Source organism: Amphiura filiformis, chromosome 5 (assembly GCF_039555335.1).
Source record: "Amphiura filiformis chromosome 5, Afil_fr2py, whole genome shotgun sequence".
NCBI lineage: Eukaryota > Metazoa > Echinodermata > Ophiuroidea > Amphilepidida > Amphiuridae > Amphiura > Amphiura filiformis.
In genome coordinates, this window is record NC_092632.1 from 24,436,444 (window position 1) to 24,463,235 (window position 26,792).

A 26,792-nucleotide genomic window follows, 5' to 3' on the forward strand; every position below is an offset into this window, starting at 1 on the left:
TTTACATTACCAGCATCATACTCTCCTTTGCTTTAGGTCATCCACTGACATTATAGATGTAACAGTAAACAAAACATGAGAAATACAAGATTTCAAGACTGGGTCACTTTCAAATTAAAGTTTGATGATATCCCGGGGGGGCCACTCAAATATAATGATGTAAGCATGCGTGACCAAAAAACGCGTGAAAGGGGTGTTTTTTGGTTGAGCACGTACGCTGCGTGACGCGTTAAGGGGTAAAAACGATGATTTTCATGAAAAGGGTAGTTTTAAAATTGTTTTAACGCATTTAGGGTACCATTTTAATCCGCTTTTCAAATCTGCTGACACTCCGATTCCGGAAAGTTTATTCACTCGCCGGAATTCCCCGTTCGTAGAAATGTTTACAGTATACTCCAAATCTAAAGTGTCACGGTGTTATGCAAATATTTCATGGCGTGTTACATGTGATTTAATCATGGCCTCGTACTTCTATGTAAAATACCGTTTAGAATAAAAAACATGCATATTCATAAATGACGTCATATAAAATTTGATGGGTATACAGTTCAGTGGACAGACGAAAATATATCGTGTGTTGGCCTACTCGCCGACATCATCCTAAATTTCTCAAAAAGATTTTCAGGACTTTATAGATTCCTCATGCATTATTTATTACTACTGTAGTAGATTTGTGAGTTTTCTCCACTGAAAAATGTAAACCTTTTGGATTACTTAATGAAAATTTGCGGTAAAAGCATGGAATGGGCACACGATACCGGGACACGATAATCAACTTTAGGTGCCGAATTCGGAATCAAATACAGCGTGAATACTGAGTATTTAAACGTTGCTTCTGTATAAATTACGCTGTAGGCCTATATTGATATTTTATATTCTCACGAAAGTACTTTATACGAGAAGCCAGCAGATTCACGTAACAAGCTACGAATCTGAAGGCCTCATACACTCTGAATTCATTGTGTCACATGATTATTTATCTATTAAAGTGGTATGGTATACCCACTGGGCTGGGGTCATATCTAAGAAGGGTAGACTTGTTCTACTGGGCTGGGGTCATATCTAAGAAGGGTAGACTTGTTCAATGACATGTTAGTCCAAAAATTGTTCTCAAGTTGTCAAAATCCATCAAAACTTGTAAAGTGTGTCAAATTTATACACAAACTTGTCCAGGGGGTCAAAATTAGACAAAAACTTGTTTCGGGGGTCAAAATTAGTCAAAAACTTGTTTAGGGGTCAAAATTAGACAAAAACTTGTTTAGGGGGTCAAATTTTTGGGAAAACCAGCTAAAAAACTTGCTTAGGGGTCATTTTGCTCACAGAGAAAAACTTGTTTAGGGGGTGTTCAAAAAAAATTTGGTCACGCATGCGTACACTGTCATATTTGAGTGGCCCCCCCGGGGATGATATAAACTGGTCAACACCACCCACGTTATTCATCCAAATATCAAATATACTTTCTACTAGGCACATCCACAAGGAGGGCTTTTTGCTTAAGTAACACGTTTCATGAGCAAAACCTTGGGGGAATCTGCTGTGTTAATTGCCTTGATGATTCCAATTCATAAGTTTTCCACTAAATGAACTACCCCAAGAAATTTGGGGGTTTTCACCAATTTTTGGTATCACCATTTCCCAGAGGGTTCCAGGAGTGATACCACGATGTGAATGCTATATTTTTTTGATTGTTGAATGCTAAGCTTAACCTATAAGCTTGGTTTAATTATATTTAATATGGCGCAATTCAGCGCACCACTAGATGGGGCCCACTAAGTTTTCGGTTGTAATTCCAGAGCTGACGTCATCAGGAAACGTGAGGATTCCAGGCTTCAGTGGAGAAGTGTAGACACACAATCAAGTATTGACTCAGGAATCGCAATTCTCAAGCATACTGATCCTCAAGAATTCTATGGCCGTCTGAACATGGCATTCAAAATCCCTTATGATGGATGGCTGACATCAACACATTTTCAAAATCCCTTATGATGGCTGACACCCATACATAATTTTCTTCATTTGTGAAATTCATGATTAATTCATCCACATTGATAAAACATGAAGCCACTCTTGCCATTTTACTACTCGTTCATTGCTCCCTACAGCTGTCTCATTTCCGTTTCTCTCATTCAGTACACATCGGTAAAGCTAATACAATTATAAATTACCCTGATCATAGCAGTCAATTGCACAGTAAATGGCCCTATTAAAATACAGCACAGACAGCCAAATTACTTTGCTAGGTTGTTTCTACAAGGATCAGTGCAATTTCAATTTTCTATTCAAGTAAGATTCTAAAGTGAGCAAACAATTCAAGCTTTAAACTCAATAAGGATAACTGGCCACTGCCATTTAAGTTTTTATTATTTATTGTATTTTTTGAAAACAAAAATGAAATAAAACATGCACATCCCACACTTTTCCAAATGACATAAACATTCAGAAAGTATTTCTTAAACCATAGGCGTATATCCCGGGGATGGGGAAAAATCCCCAATATTTTTGCGGGGTGGTACATACAATCACCACCCCCCATGCTGATGCTTATATGTGGGTTTCTGACCAAATTAACCTCATATTTGGCCATTTTAGCCCCAAAGCGCAATTTTGTTCACACTACACACAAATTTATTCCACTTTTGTACAAAAAGGTGCTGGATTCACTATATTTCAAGAATTTTTTCCAACCACACCCCCCCCCCCCCATGTCAAGAAAAAAATCTAGGCCACTGCTCTTAACAGATTGGTTAAAGCCAGGGGGTCTTTGAGTGGACAAAAAGTAATGTGTTACAGTTTGCAAGATTGGTCTACGTAGCAGACGAGACTCATAACATTGTGGATTGATATCGAATGGCCTATACAATATGTGAGCTGGGTGCAGCGAAATTGCACTTTGCGTGACTTTTGTGAATTAATGTGGGCTTAAGTTGGGACATTATTGATGTGTGCAGAAACAAAATACCACATAATTTTGGCCTATTACGAGCTGATCATGGTATAGTTTACAAGATTTATCTATTTATTTTTAAAGAAAGGTAAATCTTGTTGCCAAAGAGACAAATTCACATGGGAACATTGCTGCATTGTACAAACTACATGTAGGTTGGTTTTCTAGCTTCAAGTATTAAAGGGCAGGTCTATAGCAAAAACAAGTTTATCTCTATTCGAAGAGAATAATTATTACATTACAAGTTGACACTTGTTGCAATTTTTTTGTGTGTATTTCTCCTGGAAAAGGAGAAATTGTGTGGGTAAAGTTCAGCCTCGACGTGTTCTTCCCCGTTTGAAGCGTCGTGTTCTCCCCATTTGACTGATGACGTAGGTAAATGAAGCGGACACTTTATCTTGCTCTCATCATACAATCACACTCACTTTGACAAGTTTGACATTAGCAACAATGGGTTGTACTATCACTTACCATAACAATGCTGCATAACAATATGCACGCTATTGTTCTCTTTCGGGAACAAAGCCCACACAGTAATTGTTACTATGCGTTTGCTTTGTAATATTTCATCCAACTGAAACTATAGCATTGCAATATGTTTGTGGACTAACATGGTTTATATGCTCGTCTCAGATGAAATTCTAAGCTCAAATTATGTATTTATTTTTTAGGCCTAATATTTCTCATGATATTGATATACATATGAATTGTAATATCACAATTGTCTAATATATAAAAAAGAAGCGGCTGATTTTATCCATATGTTTAAAAACCATGAAATTTGTAATACTTAATTTGGAATTTTTTTCTGTGAACAGCAAAGGTATACGTTATGTCAATTGAGAGCGTTTATAGTCCCTTTTCTCACAGCGGGCACATCTCATTTCATGACGTCACCGGTTTTCTAGGCCAAATCTGTCTCGTTCGAAGGAACTCACGCTTAAGTTGGTTTTTGCGGAATATTAATTTTAAACGTCTTATTAAAAAAAAAAAGGAGTCATTTTCATTGTCCTCATAATATTAGCTTGCCAATGATATGATATTGTTTTTGCTATAGACCTGACCTTTAAAGTGTATAATGAGAAGGGTATAATGACATATTTTGATGGTGAAAATAATTCATCAAGTCTTCCTACACAAAAATATAAAACCTCTGAACACTCTTTGACAACAGATTATAGTACAGATCTATATGGTCTCTTCCTGCATATAAAAATGGCTACTTTATAATATTATTCTTTAACACTGAACCTATACCATTTTGCCACTATTAGTTGTCACAGACCAAGCATGTAACCGATTTGGTCATTCCAAGGGAGCAAAAACCCTGTAATTGAAAAATATGTTCCATTTGTAGAGGAACCATAAAGGCGCTGGAACTGACAATAGCGATATTAACACAGAATAGCAACACTGACTGCTAATATGCAATTATCAATGTGAGGCTTTGAAATTAGCGCAATTATGATAAGAATTTGTTGAAATTAGCACAATTATCAACCATCTTTTGAAATTAGCGCAATTATGAATTAAACGTTGCAATTATGAAACTTTCAAAATGCTCCATGAAAATAGCGCAATTATGATAATAACTTTTCCAAATTAGCGCAATTATCAACCCCATTTTGAAATTAGCGCAATCTTGAACTAAACATTGCAATTATGAATCTTTCACAATGCTCAATGAAAATAGCGCAATTATGACAATAACTTGTGCGCAATTTTGCGCTAAATTGCGCAATTTTCAGATTTTCACTTTACCTCTTCATTGAAGTGATAATGGCGCTATTCCGCTATTTTCAAAAAAAATTGCGCAATTTTGCGCTAAATTGCGCAATTTTAAAATTTCAACATTTTCACTTTACCTCTTCATTCAAGTGATAATTGCGCTATTCCGCTATTTTCAAAAAATTGCGCAATTTTTCGCTAAATTGCGCAATTTTCAGATTTTCACTTTACCTCTTCATTGAAGTGATAATTGCGCTATTCCGCTATTTTCAACAAAATTGCGCAATTTTGCGCTAATTTGCATAATTTTCAAATTTCCAGATTTTCACTTTACCTCTTCATTCAAGTGATAATTGCGCTATTCCGCTATTTTCAAAAAATTGCGCAATTTTAGCTAAATTTGCAATTAAATTGCGCAATTTTCAGATTTTCACTTTACCTCTTCATTGAAGTGATAATTGCGCTATTCGCTATTTTCAACAAAATTGCGCAATTTTGCGCTAAATTTGCAATTTTCAAATTTCCAGATTTTCACTTTACCTCTTCATTCAAGTGATAATTGCGCTATTCCGCTATTTTCAAAAAAATTGCATAATTTTGCGCTAAATTGCATAATTTTCACATTTTCACTTTACCTCTTTATTGAAGTGATAATTGCGCTATTCCGCTATTTTCAAAAAAATTGCGCAATTTTGCGCTAAATGACACAATTTTCAGATTTTCACTTTACCTCCTCATTCAAGTGATAATTGCGCTATTCGCTATTTCCACAAAATGGCGCAATTTTGCCCTACATTTTGCAATTTCAGATTCTAATTTCCTTAATAACATACACCCAGCAGCCCAAGCGTTTGGGAACATGCTCCAAGTGGGACCAGAACGGAAGGGCCCCGCAAACAAGAAATAAACTGTGAACTGCTAATTTTTTCATAACATACACGCAGCAGCCCAAGCGTTTGAGAACATGCTCCAAGTGGGACCAGAACGGAAGAACCCGCAGAGGGCAAGAAAGAAACTGTGAACTGCTAATTTTTTAATGACATGCACGCAGCAGCCCAAACGTTTGAGAACATGCTCCAAGTGGGACCACAACGGAAGAGCCCCGCAGGGCAAGTAAGGAAGTGTGAACTGTTAGGTCTGATGTGTTAGGTCTTTCTTAAGAAATTGATGTTTATGCAGTTTAAGTGCGAACTGTTATTGAGTAATTTTGAGAATTTAACTTTACCTCTTCATTCTACTGTTCAACGTTTACGCATACACGCAGCAGCCCAAACGTTTCGAGAACATACTCCCAGTGGGACCAGAACGGAAGAGCCCGCAGAGGGTAAGAAAGAAACTGAACTGCTCATTTCTTTAATAACATACACGCAGCAGCGGAAGCGTTTGAGAACGTGCTCCAAGTGGGACCAAAGCGGAAGAGCCCCAGAGGGCAAGTAAGAAAGTGTGAACTCTTAGGTCTGGCGTGTTAGGTCTGATGGTTACGCATTTCCTTCACATCTGGGGATTTACGGCCAAAATGTGTTTCTATTTGCTCCAAGTGGGACCAGAACGGAAGGGCCCCCGCAGAGCAAGAAATAAACTGTGACCTGATAATTTTTCTCCTAACATACACGCAGCAGCCCAAACGTTTCGAGAACATGCTCCAAGTGGGACCAGAACGGAAGAACCCAGAGGGCAAGAAAGAAACTGTGAACTGCTAATTTTTTAATAACATGCACGCAGCAGCCCAAAGCGTTTGAGAACATGCTCCCAGTGGGACCACAACGGAAGAGCCCGCAGAGGGCAAGTAAGGAAGTGTGAACTGTTAGGTCTGATGACTGATGTGTTAGGTCTTTCTTAAGAAATTGATGTTTATGCTGTTTAAGTGCGAACTGTTATTGAGAAATTTTGAGAATTTCACTTTACCTCTTCATTCTACTGTTCAACGTTTACGCATACACGCAGCAGCCCAAAGCGTTTGAGAACATACTCCCAGTGGGACCAGAACGGAAGAGCCCCGAGGGTAAGAAAGAAACTGAACTGCTCATTTCTTTAATAACATACACGCAGCAGCGGAAGCGTTCCAAGTGGGACCAAAGCGGACGAGCCCATGAGGGCAAGTAAGAAAGTGTGAACTCTTAGGTCTGGCGTGTTAGGTCTGATGGTTACGCATTTCCTTCACACCTGGGGATTTACGGCCAAAATGTGTTTCTATTTTTCTTAATAACATACATGCAGCAGCCGAGCGGGTTTTTCCATCTATTGCATTTACCCACTTGTCACGGTTCTGAACGGGGACATTGCAAAATCCCTAATGCTTTGTACAGGGCCTTTCAGTTGAAAGTCAATTTTTTCAAAACAAAAAATACCACTCATTTGCCTTGTCTTTGGTAATTATTCCGTTTAATCCATGACTTGGAGCATGTTCCGTTTCGTTCCCACTTGCAGCATGTTCTCGAAACTTTTGGGCTGCTGCGTGTATGTTATTGCAAAATTAGTTCACTGGGAAATCAAGTCAATTTCCCTGGTCATAAATACAACTTTTGCATGTTTTGTATCCAAATACCTTTCTTTTATGTCATGTTTTGTGATTTCTCCCATTGAGTGCAATAACAATGGTAAGTGTCCTCTTCGTGCGAGGTCGCAAGATGGAACAGCCGAATATCGGCAGCATTAGTGCATTTGCCATTTTCATGAATGATGATGTACGTCTATAAGTATCATAATAATCATCATCATGGACAGGTAACAAGCGGCACTGTGCAGTACCGCTCTGCTATTCAAATGCGTGGTGCATTGGTTACGTGTATTTTAAATGTCAACCTGCGAAAATAATCATCGTATAGATCGATCCCTGTACTAAAGTCTAAGACAGAGTCGCACCCACCTTAATATTAACATTTGCGACACTCGATATTCCACTCTCTTTATCCTAATTATATTGAAATAACACACACTTGCGATATCGTTTAACAGTCTACCTTCAGACAGATCATCACACTTTTCATGCAAATGGATGCGACTATACAAATCGCGACATGTTTGTCTTCTATGGAAGGGGCCATTAATTCTTATTCCTTTTTAATTAGGAGCACCATCTGATTAACGCCAATGCAGCAGTGGTCGGACGCGATCGTGTGGGACGCGATAATCTACCATTTACTTGTTCGCGAAATTGGCGAAAAAATGTCAAACAACCACCAAAGTAATGCTAAAAAATCATCAAAGTATATAAAACAAGGGGCACACAAAATAAGCAATAAGCAAAATCCTGTCCAAAACTTGCAATGTTCAATCTTGGCATTCCAACAGTTCTAATTTCTCACGCAGCCTGTCAAAAACTTGGAATTGTCAGAATTCTAGAATTACGACAGCGCCCACTGTCCGTAATCCTGGAATTCTGACAGTTCCAAGTTTTTGACAAGCTGCGTCAGAAACATGGAACTGTCAGAATTCTTGCATTTCGACAAAGAGCGCTGTCAAAATCTTAATAAAATGGTAAGAAATTACCTCCGTGCTGTTTGTGTAAATAGTGCCCGGTAGAGATGCTGAAGTTCATGATGAATGAACTTTATGACCTCTACACTGAACCCAACGTTAGCGGCTGTGCAATAATTTTGAGCCCCCTCCGGGCCCCCAAAAATCGCCCCCCTCTCGGACCGCCAAAAATTCTTTGCCCCCCCCCTTAAACATGTCAAATTTTGGGATCCCAATTTGCAAACCTTAAATGGTCTAGATGTATGTTGCGGCGCTTGTGAGCAGGACAATTTGCATATTTAAAAGTTTCCGTACAGTTTTCCTAAGCCTTTTAGAGCGTTTTATTAAAAAGGCACTTCATGAATGTGTGCCAAAAATCGCTTGCCCCGCCCTCTCGGCTTGCCAAAAATTGCTTGCCCCCCCTTTTGGGTCGCCAAAATTTCTTGCCCCCCAATTTTACCCTCCCCAGGGCTCATAGATATTGCACAGCCCTTACAAATTTATTCCAAATTTTTGAAACCCGTCCAAATTATAGAATTTCCACATTCCAGAGATCCACACACCAAGATTAAACAGTAGGCCTACAGAAACACTGAATAAGGTCTATGCACATTTTCACCCCCCCTTTGCAATATAAATCAAGATCAAGACTATTTGGGCCTACTGCTACAATTTGCGAACACTTTATGCATGTGCCGGAGGGGAGGGGCCCCTGGCGACATAACCATATCCAGCAAGGGGAAGGAAGGAATTAGAAACACGGTAGAAAACCAAATGACGACACTAAGATAGACTTCTTTACATGCCTTTGGCAACTCCCCGGGAGAGGAACCCTGTCACAATTATTACACAGCCCCTTCAACACTGAAACCAAACCAAAAGGCAATATAGTTTATTTCCATTGCATATAAATTGTACACACACATATTGAAAAAATTTGTACATGACAAAAATAGGCCTACACACCGGGCCTACACACCAAGTAACCGCGTAAATATTCATCAACGACTTTGCAATGGAACAAAATGGAAGGGGCCAAACATAGGGGCAACTATTTTTTTTTTTTTTTTACCAATTTTAGCCCTCCCACCACGCCGACGGCCTCATCATTATTGCAGACCACGACGACGGCTTATCCGAAAAAAAAACTACAACATAAACTATAAAACACGACAAAACACACATGTCATGTCCAGCATCGTCTGTTAGTTATGGCTGGCCATATCAATGGGCTATTCCATTTAAAATCCACATTACCCCCTGTGGAAGATTTTGGAAATATCACAGGGGAGCATGAATTTCAAATGGAATGAACATATCAGGCAGCTCCATTTGAATTTCATACACCCTCTAAGAAAGATTTAACTTGAATTTTCCACAGAGGGAGGGTGAGTTTCAAATAGAGTTGGTTAATGTGCTAATTCCATTTGAAATTCATAATCCCCCTGTAGTTCCAAAATCTCCCACATGCAGGGGTAGTGTGGATTTTAAATGGAATAGCCCAATTTCATCATAAACAGGATCAAAACTGAACACAATTTAGAAACTATTGGATATGTACGACTTTTATAAACAATAATGCACTTTGAGCTAAACAGCACCTGTCTGTCCAAAAAGAACAAATGTCTATGCATTTATCATGATGCATAAAAATAGCAGCAACTTTCTAAACATGGACTGCTAACTCACTCTTCAAAACTGATATTAATATTTCAAGTAGTTTTTGTGCTGAGGGAAGCAAGGGATTTCACTCCACATACTTACAACATGGGTATTCTTACATCTATATTATAATCACACATGGGTACAGTATTTGTATTATATAAATGTCACAATACACATATTCTTTCCCTTTAGGAGTGGATTTTGTGTGTATGACATGAAAAGGTTGGAATCCTTGAATATTTCAGTAATTTGATTTGGGAACTCGGAAATCCAGAAATTTAGCTTGAGTAAACTTGTAGTGTATGATACGGGTTACATAAGTGCTCATGCTTGAGGAACAGAAAAGGTTTTTTTGCTTACTTTTGGTTTTCCTTATCTTTTTCGAAAGGGGGTGTCTGTCTTGCATTCATACGAATATATAGGCTAACCTTTTTTAATAATCCATGGAACAAACACATCAAGTACCCCAAACGAAACAAAAAGGGAGACACAAGAAGAAGACAAACTGGTAGTTTTGTAAATCCCCCCTCCCCAATAAGCTTATTTTTGTACCTTTGTAGAGTGTATATGTCCATTTATACCAAACCATCAATATACAGGTATGGTGCTTATAAAACCTGACCAGTTTTCAACAGAACTTCAATATCAAGAAGCATTTGTTTGTTTGTTTGTTTACTACACAATATACTTATCATTACCTCTTTTGCTTGACTCCATAAGTCTTGCTCCACAGGGTTGACATCTAAGGCTGGTAATGTAAACTTGAAATATGGACGCAAGTTTTTGTACACATACACATATGGACCTGATGCTACACCAATGGCTGAAAAATGATAACAGAACAAAAATAGTCTTCAGTAAAACAATCGAATATAAGATCATACGAGTTAAATTTCTAAATGAAATTTAGATGAATTCAATGGACGAGGACACAAAAAAACATCTAAAGATCAATATATGATACAAGAGGGTACCTTGAAAATGCGATCAACTGAACAAAGAGCATGATACAACACAAATGTATACCAACTTGAATGGTAATTTTTGGCTATCGTACTTTAAGTTTATTAAATCAACAGGCCCTCTTAACCCAAAACGCCTAAGGGCTTTTTGGTGACGAGAAGGGAAAGGAGGAAGAAATAAAGAGAGAAAACAAAGAAAGAAGTTGTTTGCTCTGGGTGTGATACAAACCCAAGACCCCTCGCATGCCAACCATTGGCTCTGCGACACTTTGCCACAGGTGTTGGTCTTCCCTGGCCAGTGAAACTGTGCCTATATCACTTTAGGGCGATTGCATCATCACACCACATGGGATGTATGCACGAACATTGCATATATCAAAGATACTAAAAATATCAAGTAGTATTTTGTAGACGTACCTCGTCCTGTTAGGGTCAATGAGACATACAGCAAACACACATACACCTGCTAACTACTGATGCTTAATTCAATTATTGCTGATTCTGGAGTTGCCATAAGCTACTCTCTACAACCAGTCTTAGTAAACTATAGCCTGTATACCTTCCTCGAGTCAGTAATTTATAGATATTGTTTTTTATTGTATCTCAAATGTAATAATGAGAAGTATACATTTTTGGATGCCAGGAATCCAGCCAGCAACAGATTCCTGCAAAAATTTGAGAAAATGTCAAAATTTCATTTTGCTCTACTGAATCGAGGAAGGTATATGGACTATAAAATACATAGGATTGCTCTAAATATTTAAAGCTTTATCTATAAGTGTTTCAAAATACAATGAGACATTTCAAGCAATTGTAAAGTGTTGTTCAAACTGATTTTGAATTATGGCCCAATTAAAGAAGTATTCACATTCTTTTGTACTTCATTATCACTGGACTACCATATCTCAAAAACATATAGTTCCATTTTGATGAGTTTCATCATGTTGAAAATGTAAATGGATAGAGAGACAAAATTAAAACTGATTTTGTCTGACAAAAGAGCTATATTACTGGTGTCATATACAATGCACACAATAGAACCTGTTCACAATTGAGGAGTTAATGAGCTCGGTCTTAATTAAAAGCATTCTTTTTCAAATTAAGAATATGACAATCAAAATGGATATTCCTAAACAAATTAAAATATTTCATTTCATCAACATTTGAAGCCAGAACTAGCTGACAACTGAGGAGTTAACAAGCTTGATCATAATTACAAGTAGTTTGTGATTTCATTTTAACAATCTTACTATATGATATACTCTTGGTTTTCAAGAGGAGGAACAAATTTGATTTATCAAGCTGCTTTTAAGGTGAGTGGGATGACATATCTTCCAATTTTAGTCATTTAACTAAAAAACTGCAATATCCCTCTTAATATTAGATACACTGATCTTACATGAAACCAATAATCACATTTATATTTCCATATAGGACTTGTGATTCTTGAGTTCAGACCAATAATATATAAAAATGGAAGTTTTGGGCATTTTCCCCTTCCTGAGAAAAATCATGCACTGGGGTGGAAATAATACCCGTTGATTGGGATCTCCTTTAAGAAACCCATACCATTCCTCTTGTGTGTCAGCTTTATTTGTCTCAATATTTGAGTGCAAACACTACTACATCATGACCCCCTCTGAACCGCCTTAAAAGTCTGAGAACACATTGTTACATGTATGCAAGCATGAAAATACACAAAATGAAAAGGTCTGGAAATGGTTAAAAAAGCTGGGAAAGCATGTAAAAGTCGACAAAAACACATGAAAATGGACTGAAAATAAATGAAATTGTGGGAATTTTGACATCACAAAAGTCTGGTTCCAGACTTTTGACTGCAAAATCTAATGCCTGCATACATGTACACTAAACTACACTGTGGCAATTTTGTCTAGGTGCAATTTTGCTTGGTAATAAAGTAGAACAGAATAACATAGGTTTAATAAAGACATGACTGGAGTGTTTTGTTTACTTCATAAAATCTCTCATATTGCAACTGAATGTGTGACAAAATCCTCTCTGTCACAAGCCACGTGTCTGCTCTTTTATAGAGTTACACAACCACTTTATTTCACATGAAATAATTCTGAATATTTCAATACAAGGTATAGAAGGATAATGAAATTGTAATCCCTTGCTCTCCAGAGAAGAGTCTATAATTAATCAGTGACGATGATCATCAAAAATATATTCATGATATTGACAAAATAAAATATTTATGGCTATACTGATTCAAAACTCAATGACAGCTAAGGGATACACTTGAGAAATCCACAACATACATGATAGATTTTTTTTTAAACAAATGTGAAAGGGGTGGGGTTTTTTTGGCAACTGGAAAAGTATCATGAGTTTTTCATAAATTTAGAGGTAAAACACAGTGATTCTAAAAGATAAAGATTAGATTTTTCTATCAAGCTTTACATTTTAGTTTTAAAGCTTGTTAATTGAGACAATAAAGGGTACCATTTTTTGGCCAAAAACAAACTGTGAAATAGTGAAATCATTTGGTCATGCATGATGTGTACATAATTAATAGTTCTGCAAAATTGAGAAATTCCAAATGAGCTTACAAACCAGTAAAGCCAAGTTATCAACAATACTACCTCAAAGAAAGAAAAAAATGATTACAATCTTTTAAGAATTATCAAGCAATATCATCATATAACAACCCATAATTACCTGGCTGAGCAACTTACAGTTTCAAGTTGTGAGACATCTGTATGCAGCCTAAGGGCACTACTGAACTTTCTCCTCAATTATTGGCATTTTACACAAATGATATGAAGTAAGATATTGCACACCACACCGCATAATATATCATAGCCTATGGCTCTTCAATAATTACAATATCAGTTCCAACATGCTATACCTGGTACTTTTCATAATATTGTCTTATGTGTTGCTCTCATGTTCACCTATTTGTCACCTGGGGCAAATTTAAAGCATAACTGATCAAAATTTGTTAAGTGTATTTCAGTAAAACTTTATATTTGAGGAAAAAAGTGAACTTGAAATTCAACAACAGGGATAATTGTTTTACTTGTGAAACAGGAAAGCATCCCATAATGGAGACTTATGGAGATCACATATTTGAAAATGTCATGGGGATGATCAAGACGGTACATAATTACCAATTTGATCAGAGGAATATAAATGAGTAACAGATTCAGTGTTCTAAAGAAGAGATGTTCCACCTCCATCCATTGAATTTAGACTGAGAAATGTGGACTCTTGTCATGCTTGATGTCATTCAGGAATGGCCATATTGTGTGTTGTGCATCTAAGGTCTCTCCAAACAGGTTGTACTGACTCAGTCATATTTGTGACATGATCAAGGAGAATGAGTCACATGTCGACCCTGGATGAAAATGAGTTTTACATAGGTTTCTAAAGAGGATAGAGCTTTCAGAAACTAAAAACCCCATGTTGATACGACTTTTCTTTGCGAAGGTACGTCAATTTATCAATCGCTGAAAACAGTAGAAACCAAAAGAATTTTTTTAAACACTTTCTTTGCCAATATCTCAAAGTCAATATTAGCGACATCCGACTCATTTCACATTTGTGTTACATTTGTGCTTTGCTCATAGAGGGCAAATAGGGCACATTATAAGCCATAAGCTCTTTGGTTATCGCACTCAGAATTGGGTAGGGAATGTGATTGACTTTTCCTCATAAGTTCATTAATTTTTCATAAGAATCCACTAATATCTCTTTGTCAGGAAGAAAGGTGGTTGAGAGCGATATAAGTACAGATATTATTGTTCATCTCTTTGCCAAGTGACACTCAATGACCTGATCCAGGGAACATATCTTTTAAATTGTCCATGCCAGAGAGATCCAGGTGATATGCCAAAATCTGGGAACATGAAGGTTGGCCAAATCGGTTCATACTTTGTAAGATTGATGTACTGGATGACATATTTTCACATGCCAGACTAGACCCACCTGACCCCCCTGGGTAGGGAGATATGGGTACCCCCTAATTTGGGGCTTTTGACACAGGAAAATTGCTGTGAAAACAGTTGAAAAATGGCAAAGTTTATGAATTTTTTTTTCTATCAGCAACTTCTCGATTGGATTTTATTTTGAAATATTTGTCAAGAGCATAGTTTATTTGTAATATAGAAATTGAAATTGCAATGATTGGGGTCTTGGGTTTTCAGGAGGGTGTAATCAATGTTAGACTTCTTTAGCATTTTTAAAAAATGTAAAAAAAGGGTAATTTTTAAAGCCCTTTTATGAAAATATACATCTTAAATATTGATTTTTTTAATGTCAACATTTTGAGGCTATATTGCTCTACTCCAAACAATAAATGGTAGATTGGGGCGGTGTAACGAATTTGCATAAAATTGGTGTTTCTAGACAGTATTTTCGCCTAATAAATTTCTTGAAAATGATATTGTAAGTCTAAAAATTTGAGGAAACTGAATGTGACAATTCTATTTTTTAGTCTGAAAATGCTTAAGATATTTTCATATGGTGACATTGTTTTAGATTTTTCTAAACAGAATCATGTCAAGTGTTTCTAAATACAAAACAATTCATATTTAGCTATCTGAGTAAAATGCAAAACAGAAATACTGAATACAAGACTACCTTGTGATAAACCATGATGAACAAAATTGCAATATAAATGTAGGTCCATTATGTAGGCCTACTGTTTATGCTTTTTAAAAAGTATATCATATATATTGTTTTTATTTATTAATAAAAATTATGCCTAAAAGTCCTCAATGTTACGAGTAAGAAACTAAGATATTAGTTGGCTACTGTGATAATAGCTGATAACTAACATAAATCACAAGAGTTTATAAAGGAGTAAGTTAATCATTTCAAATAAATTGGATCACAGTTTACATTCACAAATAATTATTCTAGAAACACTATACTGCAAGTGCCCAAGAATCTTAGCCATAGGATGTAGTTCCAGTAGGCCTTTCTAGTAGCTGGGGCAGATATGGTCTTTTATGATCGTCAATTTCATGCTATGCTGCTTGAACTGCTGCCTTATAAATACTGAAGTATTCACTAAATCAAACCAGGATTTTATTCAATTACAATTGCAAATTTCCAATTTGCGATTGTACTGTTTTTGGTCAGTTCTTTCTTTCTTCTGTCAAACTTGTAACGAGCCATCGTAGCCATATGCTTCAGGACCCTGTAACCATATTTGGTCACAAGGACCAATGGGTGGGGGCACAAATGTTACATGACCAACTCGGGGTCAAAGGTCATCCAAAGGTCATTATGGCCAAAATGTGATTTTCACTAAAAATGCTTCTTCTTCCACAAATTACATAACACAATGACGTGACTTGCATACCTGCATCGGCTTTAGCCAATGTCTAAAAGTTGTACAAAGAAAGGGGGTAAAATCTTTCAATTGCATTATCTCGACATCCGTAAGGGGTATGGGGCTCAAACTCGGTGACAACAAATCTCATGACCAGGGGAACATTTTACAGGGGTCAGGTCAAAGGTCATGCAGAGGTCAATTTTTAGAAATGCATTTTCTGTACATTTGTAAGGGGTACGGGACTCAAACTCTGTGACAACACACTTAATGACCAGGGAAATATTTTGGAACACTTTGCAGGGGTCAGGTCAAATGTTATCTGGGGTCAAATCTTATAATTTCTTTTTCTGGACATCTGTAAGGGGTATGGGGCTCAAACACAGTGACAACAAATCTCATGACCAGGGGAAGATTGTGCACGGGTCAGGTCAAAGGTCATGCAGAGGTCAAATTTTAGAAATGTATTTTTTGGACATCTGTCTGGAATGTAATTCATAGGCCTACATTTACATGCGAGATATACAGGCTGTATCAAAACGATTGGTACCAATCCATATTTTGTTTATTAAAAAGCAAACTTCTTGGAACATCATGATATCAGACAGACATGTTATGTTATTTGTTCCTGAGAATAAAATAACCTAGATAACTTGCACAGTCATAAAGTGACCTTTGAATGCATCTTTGAACTGGAAATAACATTACAGCAATTAAGACATCATAAATACTTGAGAAGTAAAACATGTTTGATGTATATGATTGAATCAAAGTATCTATACTGGCTCGAATACTTAGATTGTGCTTGAAATATTTGAGTTATAAAATGGTATACTTTTCAATAAAATATTGGGTAAGTTAGGGATGAGTTGTTCTATATTATCATGATTATCAGGATCAGAAATATCAATGGACGATTGAGAGTAAAATCCAAGAATCTTGTTTGTTTTATTATGTTTCTTACTTTGTTGGGTTTTTTTCCGGTTTTTTTTCCTTTACAACATAAGTCATTTCTCTTTTTAGGATAAAGGTAGCCCTAAAAGGCTGTTTAGTTTGTCTTTGGTTCTTCTGAAGTGAGTTTACTGTGGTGCTCTGCCCTCTACCTGGTTGCCTCCTAGGCGAATACAGGTTTCAGCCCTGGTTCTCATTGCATTAATTGCGTTGCGTACCATCCCTGTGCGCCAGATACTTGCGAATGCATTCAGTAATACGTATGCAAAGATCTTGGATTTTGCCACAAAGGAAACAAATCAAGTGGTGTGAGGTCTGGTGATCGTGCCGGCCACTCTACAGCATGAGCCATCCCAACCACTCTGTTTGCTATCCGTGGACAGAGTGAAAAACGGGTACTATTATTCAAAAGATCATATCTTCAAAAGTTGTGAGGCGATTGAAATAATTGTTTTGGTTTATTAAAGCTAACGATTAAAGGTTTCTTTACATACCGAAATATACGAGTATTTAATCAACTTTTCAGAAATAGGAGAAAAAGAGGGCGCAATGAGGGGCCTCTTTTTTTTGGGACACCCTGTAAACATTGCACTTTCAGTTCCATACAACTTCTTATGTGTAAGCTAGAATATCATTTTGACACTTGCCTGTCCTCAACTACAGGGTGTCCCAAAATTATTTATACCAGGAAAGTTGTATTTTTTAGGTATGAAGGGCATTACTATCGGTTGTATTTTTTAGATTTTGGATTTTAGAAATTGGACGTTTCTTATAGAAGTTACAGAATAAGTAGGAGACATTATGTGTCATTGTATTGCACATATTAAAATTAGATAGTGTTGACTACATATTTTTGATATTTTGTTCAAACACGGTATGAAACATTCTGCGACACCATGTAGTACAATTAGAATTAGAAAAAAACGGTAACATGCAAAGTGTCATCATGATTATGCACTAATAAATAACTGAATTGCTAGGTCTATAATAACTCATATATTTATATGTTGATGCTAAGTAATGTTGTATGATCATGATTTAAATCTTAAAGGAGTGCTGCTTACCAAATAATTGTTTATTTCTTACTTTTGTTACCAAATAATTGTTTATTTCGTACTTTTGTTTGAATCTGTTCATAAACGGTTTGTTTAATCAAACTGTTCTTATTAAAATTCCTGAGTGTTTGATCAGTATTTTAGGTTTTTCTCATTTTAGATCGAAGAAAATCTAGAAACACTTAAATTTTAGTAATTGTTATTAAAGTTTAAAACCTTACTCAACTTAATAACCAGCTCTAAATAAAGTATGTAGTTGAAATAATCACGTATTTCATTAATATTACAATATTTTCAGCTTTGTAATATTGCTTAAATACCATATAGAAACACTGTATTTTCTAAAAAAAGCAACACCGCCCCAAGCTATTCTAATTACTAACCTTACTCAACTTAATAACCAGCTCTAAATAAAGTATTTAGTTGAAATAATCACGTATTTCGTTAATATTACAATATTTTCAGCTTTGTAATATTGGTTAAATACCATATAGAAACACTGTATTTTCTTTAAAAAGCAACACCGCCCCAAGATATTGTAATTTGTTTCCCACAGCCACATGTTGGGTCACTCTAATGACACCAACAAAAATTCAAAATTTTGATGTATATTTTTTATATTTGCATTTGAATTCATCAAATAAAAATTCAATTTTTTTTTTTTTTTGAGGGGGGTATGGTTAGACACCCCCCAGAGCCAAATGATAGGGGTTGGTTGAATGTCAATTTTTCTCTGTAATGCCCGGGGTAGATGTTTCCTACAAATACTTAATTTACTTAAATAACTTCAACCACTTGTGAAAAAATGAGAATACAAAATTGGCTTAAATTCAGGAAAAATTCATCCATTTTAAGGGGTAGATTGTACCAAAACAAATAAGGGCTATAAACCCTTAACAAGGGGGTCAGAATCCTGAAAAAGTTTCAGTGAGAATGTTTCATCAAACACCCCTACTACACCAAATATGGGCAAATTCGGACAACCTTGATGTTCCTGCCACTGCCTGGCTTTCTCCGGCATGATCAATTAAGGGATCTGGAATGAGCGTTTATGGCGTTTCGACAGTATTTTTTATGGGACATTAGAGCACCACAGACGTATCGAATTGCATTCTGAATACGAATAATGTCTTTCTGATATCAAATAATTATCATTTTTTGAAAATCACGATATAATACAAATTTTATGACAAATTATAAAAATTTGATATTTTTCAAATTTTTGATATATAACAGTCTTCGAAGTAAATGTTATAAATCTAATGATATATTCTTAAAGTGTATGTAGCTGGGAGGAAAAGCCGACGATCAATTGAAAATTTTGACCTTTCATATTGAAGATATGGATTTTTTTCCCAAAAAGACCTATTTTTTTTTGTGTTTTGGGAAAAAATCCATATCTTCAATCTGAAAGGTCAAAATTTTCAATTGATCGTCGGCATTTCATCCCACCTACATACACGCTAAGTATAACTCATCAGATTTATAAAGTTTACTTCGAGTACTGTTAAATATCAAAATATCAATTTTTAATGATTTGCCATAAAATGTGTATTACATTGCGAATTTCAAAAATCAAAATTATTTGATATCAGAAGGACATTCTTCAGTATTCAGAATGCGATTCGATATGTCTGATGTGCTCTAATGTCCCACAATAAATACTGTCCAAACGTCCATACCCCTTCCCTTAACCAACATGATATCTCTATATCCTTTGCATCAGTTCATTTCATCAAATCACACTCCCATTACTTGGCTCCCCTTGTTTTCATTTTGAGAACAGACTGGCTAAACATGGGTCGATAGTCAAGAAACAAATATATTTTGCAAGATCTGGATATGCTCTGTTCATTGAGTTACATTTTGTCACTATCGACCCATATGTTGCACTTGATAGCAAATCAGTAAAGAAAAATGAAATGGGGAAATGCATTGTGGGAAGTGTAAGATATCTTTTCTGGACCATGTCAGGAAGTAGAGGAAAAGGTGATGTGTGAGCAGTGTGATTACTAGTGTTGGAGAAAGTGGTCATCAAGACATGATTCCTCCATTTAAAGTCAACGAGGTGCAATATGGAAGATACTAATTCCATATAATTCAATTGTTAATGGATTGTCAAATTTGTGCAGGTGTTTTCTATGTTTCTCTTTCCCCCTACAAAAAAATGTCAAAATCACAAAATATCATTGCTAGTCAGAACCACAGTCCGCTGTTTATGAGTCATACCTTACAGCAAAAGTGACGGTCAATTTGTGCATATTGTGCGCACGAATGTTTTCTTTAATTTGAGATTTTGAGATATATTAGTGATAGCAATAATACAGAAATCACTAAGTTGTGAAAAGCAGAGTGATAGACGGCAATATTCAAAAGTTGTATATCAACCTTTATCAATAGCAGGCCCCATTGTCTGCACTACACCATACATAATACACTTTTTGAGTAAGGGTTGTTGTTGTATGCTCATGTGTAGAATGTCTGCTACAGAAGTGAAAATTGCAACTTTAGAATCTGTACCTTCCATCGCTTTACGTTTTATAACTTGCTGAGTTCTGCATTATTTGGCATCACTGATATCTCAAACTAATGAAACCATCTTTGCGCACATTATTTTCAATCTACCCTCACTTTTGCTGCAAGTTATGATTCATAAACAGTTACCTTGCATTGTGCTGACTGTACAAGGTTATTTACCAGGGACTTCCATAATGATCCAAATCTTAATGTATGTACATTGACAATGAACATTTTGCTGTTATCTTCTTCTTGTTATGAGCCATTTCTCAGCCAACACAAAACAATTTTAAAAGTTGCATCAAAAAAATTGCAACATATGATATGTAAGTGTTGAATTTTTTCAATCATTTTTATAATCTTTAATATCTCAGCACTTAAGAGTAATTTAAATGTTTTATATAACTTTTTGAAAATTAAAAAAAAATGGTTAAAAAGATATTTTGGGTTCAAACGATGTGATAATAATTAATATATGGACACACAAGCATTTGTGAACAAAACATAAAATGCATAGGGATTCCAGCCTTGTATGTATCCACTTCATCTTCAAACGTTTGTAACCAACAAAATACTTTCAAGGGATTTATTTCCAATTTTACATAAGAATCAAGTGATCAGCCCCTGGATTGATGATAAAGCACTCTAACCCTAACGGTCTAAGGGCTTTTTGGCGATGGGAAGGGAAAGAAGGACGGAATAAAGAGAGTAAACAAAGAAAGCAGTTGTTTGCTCTAGGTGGGATTCAAACCTGAGACCCCTCGAATGCCAAGCACTGGGTTGGCGACACTTTGCCACGGGTGTTGGGCTTCGCTAATGCGATTGCGTCATCACGCGTGGGATGCACGCACGAACAGCGCATATATCAAGTAGTATTTTGTAGTACCTGGTACTGTTAGGGTTAATGTATTTCATGACCATAAACAAATGTAGTCAGTTTCCTGTAGGGTTCTTACTGTATGTTACCTCTGGATCTGGATTTGGTTGAGTCGGCTAAACATCTCAAGAGATGCAGCAAAACATCTAGAGAGATGCAGCACACCAACTTTGGACCTCAAACCCTGTGTAGCTATACTGTTACACCAAAACATACCCTTTTTATTATTATCAGTAAAAACAAATTGGCCGGAATATTAGACTACGTGAACTGAAATTACTTAATACCCTCAAATTATGATTTTGAAAATACCAATAGCACTTTATAAATATTCTTTCTTGCTCACAATATTTGAAAATATACGAAAGTAAGTCTAAAGGAACTCTTTTTATTTCCTCCAATGCAATATGTTTATTGTTTGATGCAATTCTTTGCAAGTAATTTATTTCCTAGGTACCCAACAGGAGCACTGGACTCTGAAAATGATGATACTTGTACTTTATTTTGATCAAAATTGATCAAATGGGGGTATAATGTATTCCCTTTAGCTTCAGGCACCCCAATCCACAATCACCCCTATGGTGACATCAATAATGAAAACACCCTACATTAACCTACCCGGTACTCGTGGTTCGTTGTTATCCATAAAGAATGTGCAGACTCCCGTAGGTAGATCAATAATAGCATTTTCACTCATCAGACTTGTGCCTTTATACACCTTGAGTTTCATGTTGTAAGTACCGGTACCAAGATCTGCTATCACCAACTTATTTTCGCCGTCGCCATTGATGTCTGCAAATGCTATGTGACAGATTAAATAAACATGAAAGAAAAAGAGGAGGATCAGACATTAAATGTCATTGTTAATATCTTTATGCTGTTAGAAAGCATACATTGTTTTTTAAACAAACATTATTCTTAGCTTGAAATGTCAAAACATGTCATGATCCAAATTTGATATTTCAAACTAGAGCAACATAATATTGTTTCAATATACTGTATTTGACCTAATTAGTCATAATCAGAAAGTCGCAAGGTGTTGATATTTGACATTGAAAAGGGAGCACTTAAACAGTTGTCACTTGAACACTTTTTATGTGCTTATCAGAGTAGGGGTTCTTATTAGGTACCAATGGAGGTCTATGAAGAGGAGATAAGCACACTATATAGAAAATGAAACTAGGTACTTCCAACGGCAGATATCTGTTAGGGGAAATAAAAGTCAAGCTATGGCAAAAGAAAAAGACACTGGGTGACAGAAATTAGATTAAGGGGTCATTTTTCAACCAACTTCTAACAGATTTTAAATAATTAGTCAATTTTGATACAATTTTACAATTAGAAAATACACAAATTTGTCTGAATGCCACTTGTAGCTGATGTTACTCTGAAAGACAAGCATTCCCCATAAATGCTCTAACAGCTGTAATATTAAAGTGATGGTGTGGTTGCAAACCTTTTGAAACACTGTCATAAGTGAAGATTTGTAGTAAAATTATGTTCAGGCAGAAAACAAATAAGAAGAAATATCTGTTCCTTGCCTTGATTTACTAACCTCCCTTCTCACAGACCCAATCATATTACTTGAAGAATAGCAAGTGCACACTAATGGAGCCTGTTATTCATTTGTATTCAAAATGTGTCGGAAAGGTCAACTTGATACGCCCTTTGATATTTGGTTGAATCCTACTTTAAATCCTTCTCTTGAATTTGACGTCAATATATAAATTCTCCCTCCTGAAGCTGCATTTGAAACAAGAAATTGAATGTAAGCAAATGTCCCAACTTTCAACCTAACACAGTAGACAAATTATGCTGGGCTGAAAAACATACAATCTGGAAGGGATGAGTATTTTATAAAGCCATTGTTTCCTGTGGGTAAACATATTTTATTTTGGAGAGCTAAAAATCAGGTTTGTAAAGACTTGCTTTATTATATTCAAAGGATTCTCCCTAAGAAATCCAGAAAATATTTTCACGAAGTTTTTCTCCTAGAATTTGCTTACAAGTGAGATAAAATAATTTTAATTATATATATTTTAAAGATATATTTATTTGCAATGAAGTGTTAAAACACTTCATTGCAAATAAATATATCTTTCCTAAAATTAAAATGTTGCTATCCAGACTACTTTGAAACTGTTCTGACTATAATTTTGAAGATCAAGGTATTAGAAAATCAACAATTCCTCAAGAGTTGTAATAGCAGGAGACTGAAATTCATAAAAATACTAGTTTGCATCGGACACGTCCTTGTTAACCTGTAAATCAAACTCAGAAACAATTTGTTTACAATTTGTCATGATGGATTAAAAGTTCTGAATGCAGTGGTAAAACAGAGTGCCCTATGTTTAATTTTGCACCTTCAAACATACAAACAGTCTCAAAAGTTGGATCTTGGTAACTGGAAACTTTCTTTCCTGAAGGCACCATGTCTAGAAAAGTCGCCTTTTGCCTTGTAAAAGTACCGTAATTTTCACCAATTTCTGTGATTGATGAATCAATCTTCCTTTTATGCACTACTAACCAGTCACAGGCTGTGGGGAGTTGACCGTCAGACGCAAACTAGTCTTTTGAATTCAGTCTCTGATTATAGGAATGCTACATTTATTACACTTTACCAATTTTATAATGTATATGTATAAATTATATTTTTATTGTTAGCCAGTTGTGGCAGGCTTTTATGTTTCTGGTTTTGTTATACCGTATAAATAAATAAATATTTAGTATTTAGGACTTGAAGAATATTTCACTATAAATCCTGACAAATACACACAAATCAAAGGAATGAACGAAACTGTAATCTTGGAGTTCTTGGATCCAGCTATAAATGGTTCCATTAAAATACAATGACATATATATTTGTCATTTTGTGTGACCTTGTTTTTCTTCTTTCATATACGCACATTTAAGAGCTTTGAGCAAAATATTGCGCAAGTTGCTTGCTTTTGATAGGTAGTATGATTTGATACCTACTATTTCTGCCAGGCCAAGGTTTTTAATGATTGATCTGAGACATTTCTGTGGATAGCCTTTAATTGAAGTCTTATTTATAAATAGCAGCCACAAAGATCTGAAAAGTTTTTGAATTGGGATGTTTTTCCAACTTGGCACACTGTGCTAGATTGATGTATTCAAAAGTCTCGACAACAGACATGGAATTGTTTGAATCTGTGATAAAAAAAGAAAAGCAACAGAGCACAGAAATATAAATTGTTCTGCTTTCCCCAGAATGCGCAGCTTATGCCCCAGAGAGAACTGAGAGAAACCATTTTGCTTCATACCAATATATGCAAATCATTAATGTAACAAGATCTGAGAAATCAGCATTGCAACCCACACTATTCAATCAACAAAAGGAAGGGATGAAACCTAACACTACACTATTTCCTTCATACTTGAACATGATGGAGAAAAACTCCCAGGAAAACTGCATTACAAAATGCCTTGTTACTGATGTCTTCATAGTCGCATAATATCATAAGACACGTATGCTTTTGTTGCTAATTACTGATGCATACAACATTACATAAACACACAGAGGCACACTGTGATACGTGCCTCGGAGCATTCATGCAGGGTTAATTGGCATAGTTTCAGCCCATTTTATAATGTGCCACTTGAAATGTCGCACAAATTTACCAAAAATCTGTCAGAAATCAATTTTTGAGGGCGCATTTTTATTCAAATTTGGTTCATAATTTTACCATTCTGTGTTACCCAAAACCAAAAACTTCATTGTTTGTTGTTTCTGTAGCAAAATTGGCTGAAAATGGGCTAAATTAATGGTTTCCAGCTTGAGCTCAGAAGTAGCCCAAAAACCATTTTCAATTCTCGCTATTCGCAATAAGGGCGCCGTCAGCGGTTTGCGATGTATCATGGGAAAAATCGAGATGTATCATGGGAAAAGGTCGACATCCAAGTCCGCGCAATACGAATATTACCATGCTATTACATAGGAACACTTGACAATATTTTTAGTTTGTCAATATAAAAAATATTGTACGCCGTAAATCGATAGATGGAAAAATTAATTGTGCACATTTCAAATCACATTTTATGATATTCATCGATTTTTCCCACCTTTATTTTGACAAACTAAAAACCGTGCTGGCGGTAATTCTTATTTGACAATAGCTAGAATTCACATGATGATAATTTTAAATTGCCTAATTGGGCTACCAATCACCAGTGTGGCAACTGGCAACCCTGCATTCAAGTAACTCCATTTCTTTCATTTAAAGTAGATTTTGTATGCCACAAAAACAATTCGATTTTTTTTCTCCTGCACGTTATTGATCCCCCATCAACACAATGGAACCATTGTTCTACTTATTTGACCGGAACATAATTGTTCAAACATTTGAGATCATATTATTTGCTCCAAGCCATAACTGTATAGCATTTCTCCATTGGAAAAGAAGTCTAGAGAAAATGCCATATATCCATATTTATATAAATTTTTGCAATTTATCTTTAAAAAGTATCAATTAAAACATATTACAAAGAGAAATGTTCAAATTTATTCAAGAAGACTTATAGTACAGTTCTGCCAATAAAAATCACAAAGTTTATGTTGATAAGTTAAATCCTTGTATTAAGATATGCTGCATTCAATTACCGTATTGGTCCGAGTATAGTCCCACCCGTTTTTTATGTGAAAATTTTTCACAATTGGGGGTGGGATTATACTCAATTTCAAAAAAAAAAAAAAAAAAAAAAATTTTAAGTTTTTTATTTTTTTGTTTTTTTAATGTCCCTGGACCTAGACCTAGATGCTAGGATCATTCATGGTTGATCTAAAAAAAAAAAAAAAAAAAAAAAAAAAAAATAAAAAAAAATTCAAGATATTTTGTATTTTAATATGAAAATTGATAATTTGTATTCATGTCATACTCTATTAATGATTTCAAAATGCATTCAAATTCAATGCATTTTGAAATCATTAATAGAGTATGACATGAATACAAATTATCAATTTTCATATTAAAAATACAAAATATCTTGAAATTTTTTTTTTTTTTTTTTTTTTTAGGTCAACCATGAATGATCCTAGCAACTAGGTCTAGGTCCAGGACACTAAACTGAAAAACTTAAAAAAAAAATTAAAAATTTTTTTTTTTTTTTTTTTTTTTTTTTTTTTTTTTTTACAATTTCTGAAATTTTTCGAAAAATGGGGGGTGGGATTATACTCGAGCGTGGGACTATACTCGGACGAATACGGTATATTTAAAAAAATATAATGAATTTCATCTTGCTCCATTTTCAGAGCGGGAAAACCTTAAATTTCTCAAGAATATTGCTCAAAATTTCCCTTAAAAAGATTTTCTCTTCA

At 35.4% G+C, this 26,792-nt stretch overlaps 1 protein-coding gene across 2 annotated transcripts in view; it reads right to left on the minus strand.

The window, feature by feature from the left end:
* The window catches only part of LOC140152841 (BBSome complex member BBS1-like), a 74,258-nt gene that overhangs the window by 19,496 nt on the left and 27,970 nt on the right, over positions 1–26,792 (minus strand). For both annotated transcript variants that reach the window (XM_072175363.1, XM_072175362.1), the window contains exons 3-4: positions 22,076–22,258; positions 10,492–10,616 (exon numbers count right to left, since the gene is read on the minus strand). In XM_072175363.1, the coding sequence (XP_072031464.1) occupies positions 10,492–10,616; positions 22,076–22,258 (308 nt within the window). The remainder of the gene's footprint in view (positions 1–10,491; positions 10,617–22,075; positions 22,259–26,792) is intronic.